At 41.2% G+C, this 14,808-nt stretch overlaps 1 protein-coding gene and 1 long non-coding RNA gene across 3 annotated transcripts in view; one reads left to right on the forward strand and one right to left on the reverse strand.

Moving 5' to 3' along the window:
* The window catches only part of ppp2r5a (protein phosphatase 2, regulatory subunit B', alpha isoform), a 111,097-nt gene extending 110,221 nt beyond the window's left edge, over positions 1–876 (reverse strand). Inside the window, exon 1 of one of the 2 annotated variants that reach the window (XM_055639776.1) lies at positions 553–876. In XM_055639776.1, coding sequence (XP_055495751.1) covers positions 553–712 — 160 coding nt within the window. In that variant the 5' untranslated portion in view covers positions 713–876. The remainder of the gene's footprint in view (positions 1–552) is intronic. The other variant, XM_055639778.1, reaches the window with a different exon arrangement.
* Positions 877–1,033: 157 nt separating this feature from the next.
* Positions 1,034–8,127, forward strand: LOC129699743 (uncharacterized). Its single transcript, XR_008723925.1, has 2 exons — positions 1,034–1,595; positions 7,916–8,127. It is a non-coding gene; the product is annotated as an uncharacterized LOC129699743 (long non-coding RNA).
* Positions 8,128–14,808: the final 6,681 nt, after the last annotated feature.

The raw sequence follows: 14,808 nt of genomic DNA on the forward strand, positions 1-14,808 counted from the left end.
GGAAATAGGCAACGTTTCCGGCCGAAACCGTATTATTACATGATGCTTATTACATGATGTCTGCAGCATCTTGAGGTCACCAAAAAAATCCCAATGTTTCAACTGGATCATGCTAATGAAATTGACTGGAAACCACAACCTTAACCTCTGGAATTCACACCCCAAGCCTGGTTGCCTCTTCTTTTACCTGCAGCAAGATGTTCCTTAAGGCCCACCTCATAGAGGCACAATTTTGATCACTTTCCTAACATTTCTTTATGTCAAATGTTAATAATACTCAGGTTGATCCACCTTAATTAATATTGGAGAAAAATACATCAAATGACTATTGCGATGCCAGGTGTATCTGATGTCCTAGAGGCTCCAGCATGAGGCACGCTCTCTGCTTCTTACTATTTTTACAAATGAATGAGTGGGGGAGGATGGCATTACAGGGTTAGATTGGGGGGGGGGGGCAAGTGTTTGATCTTCGAAGGGCGACATAGGTGTGTTCTTTGAACCTAGATACATACATATTTTCAACGTACACGGTTAGTCCCAGAACCTCTGTACCTTTGAGGGGCGGGAGAAGCTGGATCTCAATCGGGCTGCCTCGACTCCTGAATTGTGACGATCCCTGCGATCGCTTCTGCCTGGCCGCCTTCCGCACGGATTTCCTGGTGAACCCATCCACTTTTTCCGCCGCTGTCACCACGGCCGTTGCTGCCGACATCTTCTTCTAAAGACAGACCCAGCCAGCCACCGGCAGCGGCGAGGATGAAGGCGGGGAGTGTAGGTGGAGGACGCGATTGGCCGTGCGTGTGGGAACCAAGTCCAACGAAACAAGTGACCCCCCGCAGGAGGGAGGGAAAATAATAAAGCAGAGTGCGAGCAGCAATGTGCAAGAAGTTATCGTCGGCGGCCAGGGCCGGAGCTCCCTCGCCAGCCCCCCCCCCGCCCGCGGCCTCCTCCCCTGGGAGTGGCTGCCGACCGCCCCCCGCCGCCGATCTGCACGGAGCGGGCTAGCAGGCTGTCATTCCCCGCTCACTCGCTCTCTCGCTGCCCGCCCGCCCGTGCATCAATGGGCGCAGCCACTGCCACCTCCCGCCCTCGCTGTGCCGCGGGAACGCGGTGATATTCTGCTTTCCTTTTGCCCTTCCAACCGACCCCAATCCTCTGAAGGTCAATCGAGATCAGAGAGAGAGAGAGAGAGAGAGTGAGTAGAAAAATATATATATTTAAAAAACAAAATAAAAGGGTGGCCACCAACTGTCGCCGCCGCCTCCCTCCCTCGCGCTCTCGCTCGCTCGCGCTCCACAACACTCTCCGCTCGCGTCGATCGGAACGGACCGACCGACCGACCAACCAACCCCACTGGGCGGAAACGGGGACGGGCTCTGACCGACGGGCGCTCCGCCAATCGGAGAGCGGGACGCCGCGCCCCCTCGTGTGTGTAAGGGGAGATGTTGTCGTCATGCGACGAATCAGAGGCGCCGAGGGGCGGGACATGAGGACTCAAGTTTGGTTGGCGCGGAACCTTGTCTTAAAAAGCAAGTAACGATGTTGCTGGTTGGCGAGCGGAATGCGATGTGTTCAGAAGATATGAACATGTATAGGTATGTCTTCTATAAAGAAACGACTTCCCTCAGCTTTTAGTTTTAAATTAGATACTTATTATAATATATGAGATACTTTGCTATATTGTTCAAGTATTTTGCATCCTTTTTAAAACTATATTGCCTTTTGATTTCTTGGACCGAAGCATGCAAATACTGGAAATAGAAAATGCTGAAAGCGCTGAGCGGATCATCAACATTAACGCGGCGCCGTTTCGGGTCCCGGGCCCTTCGGTAAAAATGAATACGAGGGAGGTTTACACGTTAGTTGCAGATCAAAGTTGTCATAGTAACAATGTTATTTCTTAAAAAGCTGGTAGTTGGAGATAAACAACCAATTAACAGCAAGAGACGTAACCACGTCTAGCGAGAGGGGGAAATGCTCACTCATTCTGCATTTAGTTTTTCCATTGCAAAAGAGACCACATTATGAGCACGGGATGCAGACTACCAAATTCGAAGACGTACCAAGCCAAACATGGAACTGCTTTCTCCCTGAGCACCCTGAATGTTCTATGGATCGTCCTCCAAAGGGGATTCAACAGGCAGAAACCTCTCCTCTATTTTTAGCATTCTAACGGGATCATTCCCTTTGTGATCCCTGGTCTATTATTTCAACTTGAACCGATTTTTATGGCACTTTCCCCATGCAACACCAGGGCATCCAAAGCCTGCTCTTCTTACCTTTTCTCATCCCACCATCCAGGGACCCATTTGGTCTTCCTTGATGAAGTCGAATTTGCACTTCTAATTTAGTCTATTGTATTAGTTGCTCAAAATGTTATCTCCTTTACTTGGAGAAACCAAATGTAAATTGATTGACCATTTTTCCATTCGGACTGTGAAGGTGACTTTGAGTATCTAGTCACCTGTTGCCTTAATTCCCTGCCCAATCCCAATCTATCCCCTTGGTCTTTGACTTTCTATGTTGCTCCTATACTGCCCAACGTAAGCTTGCAGAACAGCACCTGGTCTTCTGTCTGCGTTCATACGCTATGGAAATAATATAATATGCTTCAACTGCCAGCTTTTAAAGAAATTGGTGACGGCTTCACACAGGCAGCACATAGTCAGAATTAAACTTGGCTTGGAAACTATATTTTACATGTGTTAACCCTCTCTGCACTACTTCCTTCGATATACAGATCAAAATTAGATACTATACTTCAGGTGCAATCTCACCAGAACCCTGTAAAGTTACATTTAAACTATCACACTTTTATACCTTGCCATAAAAGGCAAACATTCCATCTTAATGCCCTCCTTCCATTATAATGCCCTCCTTATTACTTTTTTTTTCAGGTATTGATGAGAATGTAAATGTGTGAGTAGTAAGTTTGCAGATGACATTAAATTAAGTGGTATTGTAGACTGTGATTATGACTATCAAGAATGACAGTAGATCTTGAACAGCTGGACGGATGGGCTGAGGAATGGCCAGTGGAGTTTAATTTGGATAAGTGTAAGGCATGCATTTTGGACAGTGTCGGACCATCACCGTAAACGGTAGGGCCATGGGAGTGATGTCGGGCAGAGAGGTTGAGGAGTATATAATTGCCTGAAAATGACATCATGGATAGGTAGGGTGGTGAAGAAGATTTGTCGCCTTCAGACAGTGAATTGCGTATGGAATTGGAGATGTCATCCTACAGTTGTAGAATATGTTGGTGAGGCCTCACATAAAGTATTGTGTTCAGTTTTGGTCACTGTGCTGTAGGAGAAAGGCGATTAAGCTGGAAAGGCTGGAGAGAAGATTGATGTGGATGTTGACAGGGCTTGAGGGCCTGAGCTAGAGGGTGAAATTGGGTAGGCTAGGACTTTGGAGTGCAGGAGGCTATGGGGTAATCTTATAGAATTGTTATAAGATCATGAGGGGAATAGGGTGACTACACAGAGTATTTTTCCCAGGGTGGGGGAATCAAGAACTAGAGTTTAAAATGAGGGGAGACTTAATGGGAACCTGAGGAGCAACCATTTCACACAGAGGATGGTGAATATTTGGAATGAGCTAACAGATGTAGTTGAGTTAGATACCAAGATAACATTTAAAAGACATTTGGACAGGTGCATATAATGGAAAAGTTTAGTGGGATTTGGAATAACGTGGGCAAATGAGACCCAACATAGATGGGAATTGGTTGATTGGGTGATACGTTGTTGCCACGTGTACTTAGTAATTGATTCTTTGTTGCATACAGTACGTATGCAAGAGTCGCCGCGTAAAGTGCGCCGACAACTTTGTTGGCATGGACTAGATGGACAGTAGGGTCTGTTCCGGGATGTATGACTATGTACAACTATCCCCAGATCCATGTGTACTACAATATGTTGTGGTTCTGCTCTGTTCAAATAATGTTTGTTTTTCATTCTTCCTTCCAAAGTGGATAACCAGATTTTCCACATTAAACCCCACCTGCAAACTTCTTGCTCACTCGCTTGACCTTTCTATATCGTTCTGGGCTCTTTGGGTCTTCCTCACAACGCACTAACATACCCATTTTGTATCATCAGCAAATATGGCTGCAGTACAACTTAGTCCCTTCATCCAAGGTATCCTTATAGTTAACAGTTAAGGATCAGCATTGAGCCTAGTGGCACCACACTTGTTCGTATGGCGATACTGAAAATGACCCATTTATCCTAACTCTGTTTGCCACTTGTTAGCTATTTCCTCCACCACCCCCTCTTCCTCCCCCCCCCCCCCCTTCCTCCCCCCCCCCCCCCCCCCCCTCAACCCACTTTGTTTCACATGGCACTTTTTAACAAATGCCGTGTGGAAATGAAAATATACCACCTCCACTAGAGCCCCTTCAACAATCGAAGTTTGAAGACGTCTCGACCTGAAAAGTCACCCATTTCTCTCCATAGATGCTGCCCAGCATTTTGTGTCTGTCCCTTTCATCAATGATGTTTGATACATCTTCACAGAAATTTCATCAGTCACAATGTGATTGATTTTTTGTTTTGGCTTTCATCAGTGTGAGTAGACTGCTTGGATTTTCTAAATGGTTTTTCTATGATGACCTTAATAATGGATTTCAGCAGCTTCCTGTAATTGATGTTGTGACAACTTTCTGTTGTCTCCCTTCTTTCTTGTCTTGTAGTATAAAGTGACATCCTAGTTTTGTAATTATGTTGGATTTGACCCATAACCGTTTCAATTTTGCCAAGTCTTTTAATAAATTACATATTAAAAATGTAGCATTAACTTCAATGGCTTCAGTTGTCTATTATTTCAAACACTTATTTTGGATATACATATTTCCTGTTGCAGAAAGCAATGTGTTTGAAATAAGATTTCTTTAAACCAGAGAGAAAAAAAAATATATTTTAGTGGCACACAGCCCTTCTTCACCCATTATTTATTTATTTATTTATTTTTTCCAGACTCTAGCCTTCATTGTCAATCCCGGTATTTATTGTCTGTCTGCCCACCATACAAAGGATGTGATTATGTAGAGGCGATTCACCAAGAATTGGGGACTTTGGTTGTGGGTTGAGCTTTTATTTTTCCTCTGGAATGAAGGAGTGACCTGGTGAAATTATGAGAGGCACATACGATAGATAGGGCTATTTAAAAACAAGGAAATATAGATACCAAGCTTTAAGCACGAGTTATTCTCTAAGCAATGGAAACTGGAAATGCTTATTCTCAAAAAACAATATCATGGGGAATGTTTTTTTTAGGAATCTTTATCACATTCTGAATCAAAATATGAAAAGATCTTAAATTTAACTCTTTGAAGGTGGCAAGTCTAATTGAATAACTTGACATTTAAAAGAAGAGTAGATAGTTTTTGGTAAAGAAGGAAATGAGATGTATGAGACCCTAGATAGACCCAAAATGCTGGAGTAACTCAGTTGGACAGGCAGCATCTCTGGAGAGAAGGGATGGGTGATGTTTCAGGTCGAGTTCCTTCTTCAGACCCTTATGACCATGGTTAAAAAAAAAAAGGACTTCCACCTATTTGAAAAGGCAGAAAATGCTGGAAACAATAGATTATCTGCAGAAATAAACTTTTGGGGGAGGGGGGTTAATTTCATTTCTGAACTTTAGCCTTAATGTTAAAGTTAAGTACATCTCCATATATCGTTGCATCGGTTAGGAAAGGGAATCAAGAATTTACATTTCAGTATCAACCCTATCTATTTTTGGAAAATGGTCTGTTTCATTTTCTCATTGTTGTACTGCCAGAGCAAACTGATTTCTATGGAAGTGATGGGCTTTCATGTGTAATGCCGTATGCAAATACATAAGCTAAACACAAAGTGCTAGAGGAACTCAGTGAATCACGCAGCATCTGTGAAGGGAATGGATAGGAGATGTTTTGTGTCGGGACCCTTCTTCAGACTCCACAATACATAAATCTGATTATTTGCAAATATTACATTGAAACCAATGGTCCTAATTAAAAGGCACATTTATAGTGTCACAGTTATGTTGACCTGACAATTAAAAGTTGTGCCAATTTAAAAGTTTAACAAAGAGATAGAGGAAAATGTGCGTGCAATCTACCAACAGTGTAAAGCAGAGAAAGATCATTCAAATATCTTCCATATCAAATTTGAGTGCAGAAAAAATGTTAGAGGTTTAGTAGATTATGCAGGGCATAAATGGAATGAATAGCTGCAGTCTTTGTATCGGGGTACAGGAGTCTAAAATTAAAAGGCTTGGGTTTAAGGTGAGAGGGGACCTGGGGAGCTATCTTCAATGAGAAGGGGTGTGCTTGGGGGATGGGGGGATTCTTGCGTGGAACAAGTAGTAGATGTAATGAATTGAACATGTACATTAATAGGAAAAGTTTGATGTGGGTCTGACACGGGCAAGTGAGACGAGCTTGGTTAAGCTACTTTTCAGCATGGATGCGTTGGGCCGACCAATAGTTCTGTATCTATGCTGTTTAGCTCGATGACCACATTGCTGTAAACAACATAATGTTGAGTACATGCCAAAATACTGTCGAGGATCAAGAGTGTTTAATGGTCATATACACTGGGAACAGAACAATGAAATCCTTACTTGCTGCAGCTCTGCAGACACAGTAATGCAACAACATGGTAAATAAATAACAAAATAGAAAATAATTAATAGTATAGTAAAGTAATATTAGGTAACCAGACCATAATACTGCAAATTGAAGTATGTAGTGCAACCTAAACAAAGTCCATAGTAGTTCATTGCTGAGTTTAGGGCCTGTCCCACTGTACGAGGTAATTCAAGAGTTCTCCCAAGTTCTCCCCTGATTCGAGCTTGTGTAATGTACGTAGGGACTCGTATGAGTAAAAAGTAACCATTTTTTTTCATCACGAGTATTTCTTTACTCGTGGACATTTTTCACAGTGTTGAAAAAACATCACGAGTTTACCGGATTTCCCGAGTACCTGCCGTTATTCGTACGAGCCGCTACGTAACATCCACGAGCTCCTACGTACCCGCAGCTTGCATTAAACGAGCTTGAATCGGGGGAGAACTCGGGAGAACTCTTGAATTACCACGTACAGTGGGACAGGCCCTTTAGGGTTGTGTGGGATTGTTCAAGAATCTGATGGTGAATGGGAAGAAGTTATGCTTGAATATGGTGGTCATGGTTCATGCTTCATGTACTAACAGTGAGCTGAGAGCTGATCAGGGTGGTGTGGGTCTCTGATTTGTCTGCCTTTTTGAATCAGTACGTGATGGGCTATATATATAATGTATATATATATATATATATATATATATATATATATATATATATATATATATATATATATATATACACACACACACACACACCCCAGGGTATATATATATATATATACCCCCCAGGGTATCTAAAGTTAAAGGACATAGTTTAAGACGAGAGAGTAAAGATTTAAAAGTGAGCCGAGAGGCAACTTTTTCCCCACAGAGGGTGGTGCATACATGGAACTGCAGACATTGAATACTCCATTGAAATTATATATATATTGCTATTCGCATTGTCTATACCCTTCAAGAATTTATTCAGATAATGTCCACTGGAAAAAAATAATGTTAATTCCACCACTGGAAGTAAATGGTGATGGTCTCTCAAAAGCTGAAGGAAAGCTACAATGTTCATATGCATATCCAGAAAATAGTGCAAATGCTGGAAATCTAAAATAAAAACAAGAAAATACAAGGTATTTCAAAACTATGAACATTGAAGTAAATGTTGGGGGTGGGAGGGTGGGGCATTATTACGAAACTTGTTTAAAGAAGCTAACAAGCCTGTGAATAATGGTAAGCTAATGATAGACTGAATAATGGTAAAGCTAAATAAAGCAAAATAATCTTTCCCTTTTCTCATCATTCATAGGTCTACCATGGTTATTGAAGTTAACAGGGTCTTGGATTCTTTGGCACATTTGGTACCCGAAGCAAAATCTGACCAATTTTCCCTTTGTGATGCAGGACAAGGCTCTACTAGTGGAGTCCATGAGGAATTCTGCAGCAAGCTCACAAGCTGGTCTAAAATCATATTTTGGATCAAGGTATCAAAAGTAATAAAGGCAATTAATTTAATTACAATTTTGTAATTGTCTTCCATTCAAGTCATTTCTACTGAAAACAATTCTTAATTCAATGGTACTTAAGTGATCTTTCAGCTTCAATATTCCTTTACACATCTGGAAGTGAAATGCTCGTGGAATGGTTTCTCAAGCTGAAGGAAGTCTACAATGTTATGGGCATATCCATGATATACATTTGCCCAATTCAGTAAAATCACGCTATATATAAGCACAATCATAAATAAATATAAAAATGCCATGATTATAGCTTAAGAATAGTAGACTTCTGAGGCAGTACAGTCATTCCATTTTCACCAGCATCTTGTAACATTCAAGTTCTTGGTCTTAAAAGACTCTTGGTTCTGACAGCAATGCTGGGTCTGTGTTGCAGGCATCGGCCTGGCAATGTTGTCCCATCGTCCACCACTGTGCCACTGTAGGCCTTGTCTGATCTGTGCGCACCTCCTCTGGAGCCCCCAGTGGTACCTAATCCATACGATTCCCTCAGCTGCTGCATGGCCTCCGGCGGCCTAACTCGTGGGCACATCGACCCATGAATGCACTGCCCCTCGCCTCCCACAGCCACCACTCAGCCTCCACATGCTGGGGTGCCTCCTGCAGCCAACCTCAATACGCTCAACGTGCCTCTGAGGGCATAGGAGGTGAGCACACAGCTTGCTCATGGGCACTGTTCCTCTTCTCTTCATTCAGGAATGCTTCTGGAAGATGGTACATCAGACTACTTGCACAGGAAGGCCAGTCTGAAACCATGCCTGCACTAGGCTTCTTTCTTTCTTCCCCCTCCACCGAGGATCTCTAGATCGCTCTCCAAAGACCTGCCGAGCTCAATCGAGCACCGGCAACGGTGTTCTGTGGTCTGTTTAGATTTGAACACTCGTAAGTCCTGAGGCATGTGCATTTTCCATGGATATGCCCGTGAACATTGTAGCTTTCTTTCATCTTCAATATTCCTTTACACATCTGGAAGTGAAATGCTCGTGGAATGGTTTCTCAAGCTGAAGGAAGTCTACAATGTTATGGGCATATCCATAATATACATTTGCCCATTGACCTATGAGTGTCCAAATCCTATGAGCAGACCATAGCCCATTGTACCTCTGTCCCTATCCGTCTCCCCATTTCTTCTTTCCGAGTCTTGCAAAGCTATTTTCCTTCCCACTCAGAAATGTTTTAAATTGGGTCACACTGCAATAATTTGCACTTGTATCTCACATTTAAAATCCCATGGGTTAACAAAGAAACATTTGTCATTCTGCCATGTAATATTATGGCAGATATCTAAATCCTTGAACAAAGAGATCTGAGTGAAGAAGCTTCAAGGGAAAAGGGATGAGTTCCACTGAAAGATCTTCACAGTTGAATGCTTTGGCATTTGAATACCTGAATGCTAACAGAGAAATAAAAAAAAACAATAAGAATTGTAATTAAGAGACCAGAAATGGAAGAATGGGGATACCTTGAAGGTTTGAAGCCACGAGGTTTGAAAAAGGGATGAGAATTTCAAAAGCAACATGTTCCTTAGCAGAAACCAATAGAGAAAGCAGAGGGCCAGTAGACAGATAGATGGTGAGAGAGAGAGAGAGAGAGAACAGAGATTGGCTTTTAAGCCCACTGAGTCTGAGCTGACCATCAACAGTCCTTTACACAAATTGTTCATCAATTTTATTCAGTTAAGGTGTGGGCAGTGATGAACTCGATTTTGTACAGTGGAAGTGAGAATATGGAAGGTTAGTCCGGAGGGCATTGGAATGGTCATGTGCAGAGATAACAAAGTCATGGGTGACAGCTTCAGCAACAGATGAGCAGAGCCTGGAGAGAATCAAGGAGTGTTGAAGGGATCTTCTTATCGAGTCTACACACAAGATTAGTTCAGCCAGAGCTGAACACACTTCTCGGTATCTGCATACAATGGTGTCTGTCTTGTCGCTTCTTGTGCGTGGTGTTGGAAAGATTGGTGGAAACAGGGCCGCGACTTGAACGCTCTTTCCTTCACCCCGTGTTGAAGGGATGGAGGTAAGTGGTCTTAATGCTGGTATCAGCATAAAACCCAATACTGGATCAATGTTTGAACAATCTGATTCAGTCTCATGCAGTTTCCGGGGAGAGAGATGTGTGTGGCATGAACATGATGGCTGCAGTCTTTCCAATACTTGGCAAGAAATCTTTGCTGCTTCTTTAATGGATATCGTACAAGCAGTTTAACAAGGTGTTAAAAGAGGTTGTGGTAGAATTGGGCGTCAATGCCTACGTGAAGTCTGATGTTTTAAATTATAACACTGATATTATTCATATTTCAGTTTACTCTGCATACCTCCTCTGGTGCCAATTATCTAGTTACTTGATAATACTACTTGAAAAGAAAACATTGCCCGATGTTTGAATAGTTCTGATGACAGGTCATTGAGTTGAGGGTCAATTTTGTTTCCATTTCCACAGATGTTGGACTGGCTCACTATTTCCAGTGTTTCTGTTTTGTACGTTTATATATATAATTTTTGTGAACAATGCCACGTTGGTGTTGTCTAATATTGGAAGCCAAATTGGAAGCAATCAAGTTATAGATTTACTGACCATTGGAGTTTAAAGATCAATAGTTACAGTGCCATAAATTCATCAGGTACATTCTAGCAATGGGACAAAAGATTTTAAACAAAAGTTAAAAAAAAAAAAAAGGAACTTGTTGGTATTCATTGAGGAATTGAATTAAGTTGTGAATTATATATAACAAGAAGCAATGAAGGAAGTCATTGGATATTGAAGGTAACTGTAAAGAGAAGAAAAAATTGTGGAAGTAACTAGCTTTTCTCAATGGATTGGGATAACGACCGTAAAATAGATTATAATTTTATTTTACCAACGGAAAATTGTTTCATCAGCATTCTTTTTTTACATGCATTGCTGGAGAACAGCGGCTCATCAATTGTATATAATAAAAATAATATATAGATTTTAATTTTATTTTCCAGCAACAGTGACATTTTAATGCATCCAGATATTTTGTACAAAATAGATATACAAAGGCTACATGTGATCCCACACAAGTTCTTGTCCCAGACCTCTTGACAGTTAAGTTATGGAGAGAGGAAAAAAAACACTTTTTAAAAGGGGACTGGTGATTGTGGACAATAGATATAAATGGAGAAATATTGGTTTGTTGGAGAGGGGCGGGAAAGCGCAGGGGAAGAGCAGAGGAAATGCAAACATTAGGCTGGAAATTATCACTCGCTTAAAATGAAATTATGTTGAATTTTAAAAGTGGCATTGATATTTGGAGGAAATGGATGGGGAAACTTGGTCACTGAAGGGGGATAAAAGGAAACTGGAAATTCCAGTGACAATGAAGTTGTGTGGAATTAAATGGCAGGATTTTATCTGTTTTTTTTTTTCTCTAAGTTCCATATCTGAACAGATTGACTGGGTGGCTGGTTACCAGGTAGGGAAATCAGTGGAAAGAAGCCACGATTAGGGGGGGGCACGGTGGCGCAGCTGCCTTATTGTATTTGCAGCGCCAGTGACCCGGGTTCGATCCCGACTGCGGGTGCTGTCTGTATGGAGTTTGTACGTTCATCCCGTGACTGCGTAGGTTTTCTCCGAGATCTTTGGTTTCCTCCCACACTCCAAAGACGTACATGTTTGGAGGTTAATTGGCTTGGTATATGTGTAAATTGTTCCTAGTGTGTGTAGGATAGTGTTAACGTGTGGGGATCGCTGGTAGGTGCGGACTCGTTGGGCTGAAATGCCTGGTTCCGCACGGTATCTCTAAAACTCTAAATTAGGGCTGTTGGAACTGTTAGCCACAATCAACAACAATTTGTGTCTATATACCAGCAAACGCCATAAACATTTCAAAGCACTTTACAGGAGCGTTACTGAACAAAATTTGACACCAAGTATTACACCACTACAGTCCACTTCACCAAGCAGGACCATTTGCACCATCAGTTGAGGCTATTTCCATGACTTAAATTGCTGGCATCACTCCAACTTCTCTCCTGCCTCTTTTTCAGTTAACATTAATCCCCAGGTATTTAATTTGTTATGAAATTCTGTCATTAATATCTCTTACTCCCAAATTCCCTCTTGTTCCTGCACTCATCTGTATTCATATTATTCTCGTATGTATAGCACTAATACGAACTTGATAAGGATGCCATTTTAACAGAATAGTAGGAAGTGGACAATGGAAAAAGGACAGAAGGATGTCTGTGGGCAGATTTATTCCAAATTATGTCGGATAAATCCATATTAAATTGGGAAAGAAAATGTGACAATAACATTTCTATAATAATTCTGTGTAACTGATTTATAAAGGGGTTCAGAGCTAGAGTCGATCACCACCCCAATTCATTATTCTGTGAATAATTCATTCACAGTGAAGGTCCTGCCTTGGTTTGATTTCTCAAAACCCGATGCCAGGGATGGGAGGGGGGGAGAAGAAAGGTATATCTCCATCTTCTCTTTTCTTGTTTATTTCCTTTCCTTTTACACTTCTTTGATAGCTTGGGGGCCTTTTTCTTGCTTTCTATTATTCTCTTTCTTCATTCTCTTCTTTCTTTCAACTCCTTTTTCCTTTTAATTCTTTTTTAAATTTAGGTTTCAATGGTAAAAATGAACCTGTACAATAATTGTATAACTGTTATGTCGATCGCCATATCCCTGTACAATTGCTTCTAATAAAATTAATTTTTTTTAAAACCCCAAAACACTTCCTTAGCCATTTCTCAGCCTCAAATAGAGGCATTAACCACCCTCCTGTCATCCAGCTCCTCACCGTGTGGTTTGGTAAAGATGGGAAGAAACAATGGGGTTAGACAGGAAATCAAAAGGACAATGAGGTTATAGGATTATTGAGAGTAACAATCTAGTGGGAGAAGATGACAAGAGATTGAAAGGGGTGAGGGAAGGAAATCAGATATGAAGAGGACAAGATCAGAAGGAAGGATGGTGAGAGAAGAGGATAACAAGAAATGCACAACTAGCACATCTAAACAGACTCCAATGCACTGAACATTGGTCACTCTGCAGCACTGCATGACAGAGGTGCATGTGCATCTGACCATTTCTATTAACTTTTTGTTTTCCCCCCCCCCCCCAACCATGCTGCAAAGCCTACATTTTCTATAATGTGTATCCAAGATTTAATTAAAAAAGTTGGAGAGACAAGAAGCTGCTTGACCCACTGTTCTCCAACAGTTTGTTTTTTGATTTAGACAATATCTTGATGCTACTCTAATAGGACAATGTTTACTATATGATATTCTTTAGTCCCTTTTCTTTGAACTTTTATACCTTGGCCTACATTATGTAATTTGAATGTTTGAAACTATTGCAATACTCCATATATTATTTTTACAAAGAAATTGCCAAGGCTTGAGGGTCCGAGCTATAGGGAGAGGTTCGGAAGCCAATGTCTTTATTCCTTGGCGCACAGGAAGCTGAGGGGGGTGATCTTATAGCGGTGAATTAAAATGAAAATAGATGGGGTAAACACATACGGTACAGCCTTTTACCCAGAGTAGAGGAAGCAAGAATCAGAGGAACTCAGTTTAAGGAGAGAAGGGAATGATTTAATAAGAAGCAGAGGGGCAACATTTTCACATAGACGGTGGTGGATTTATGGAACAAAGTGCCAGCAGAGGTAGCTGAGACAGATACTATAACAACATTGAAAAGTCATTTGGACAGGTACATGGATATGAAGGGTTTAGAGGGATATGTCCCAAACACGGGCAGGTGGGACTAGTGTAATTGGGGCATTGTGGTCGGCATGGGTAACTTGGGCTGAAGGGCCTGTTTCTGTGCTATGACTATTAATTGAATAATAAGCCATATTTAGCATGGTTTAATATACTGGTAGTAATATAAAATGTCATTGCACCTTATGTCACTTTATGCTCTTTGCATTAAATTATGTTAAAGGAATTTATTCTCTGTAATATCCTTTGCTATGGACTTCCTAAATAAAAGCAAGACTTTCAATACCACAGTAGATATTCCTGTCTGCAATATGATGTTTCTGATGCACTAAACACTTTGTTTATCATTAGAAGGAGGCAGTGTCTTTTCATTACACCATTTTGCTGGAGGATGAAAACCTGAGAAAGACATAAACTTGGTATTAGAATACAAAGTGGAGCAATTCAGCGGATCGGGTAGCGTCTCTGGAATACATGGATATTGGCGGTTTCAAGTTGGGATCCTTCTTCAGATTTATTTGGTGCTGCAGGATTAAATCACCACCCTTAAATTCTGCAGGATTGACTGTAGAATAATAAATATCCTTGGAAATCACTGCTATCCGAGCTGCTGGGTCAAGGTGCCTTTTCAGATGGCTAAATGCAGTAAGGCTGGATTTTACAAGATTAGTGGTTAATCCAGCAAGTTACAGCTAACCTAAACCGACACTATAGTGTGACTCTTTAAAACAAGTGGTGTCAAGCTACTTTATGTGGATTGAGGTGGTGAGAAATAGAATTTGTGGCATTGTTGTTAAGTTTCTGTCCTTTAGAGCCCACGTTCTGGAACATTGATCAAGAGAGTCAAGAGTGTTTAATTGTCATATGTACCGAAAATAGAACAATGAAATTCTTACTTGCAGCAGCATAATACGTCTATAAACACAGTGCTCATATTTAACACAATAAACAAAAGAAAGTTCAATAAATTAAAAAATAAAACA

This window comes from Leucoraja erinacea, chromosome 8 (genome assembly GCF_028641065.1).
Source record: "Leucoraja erinacea ecotype New England chromosome 8, Leri_hhj_1, whole genome shotgun sequence".
Classification (NCBI taxonomy): Eukaryota; Metazoa; Chordata; class Chondrichthyes; order Rajiformes; family Rajidae; genus Leucoraja; species Leucoraja erinaceus.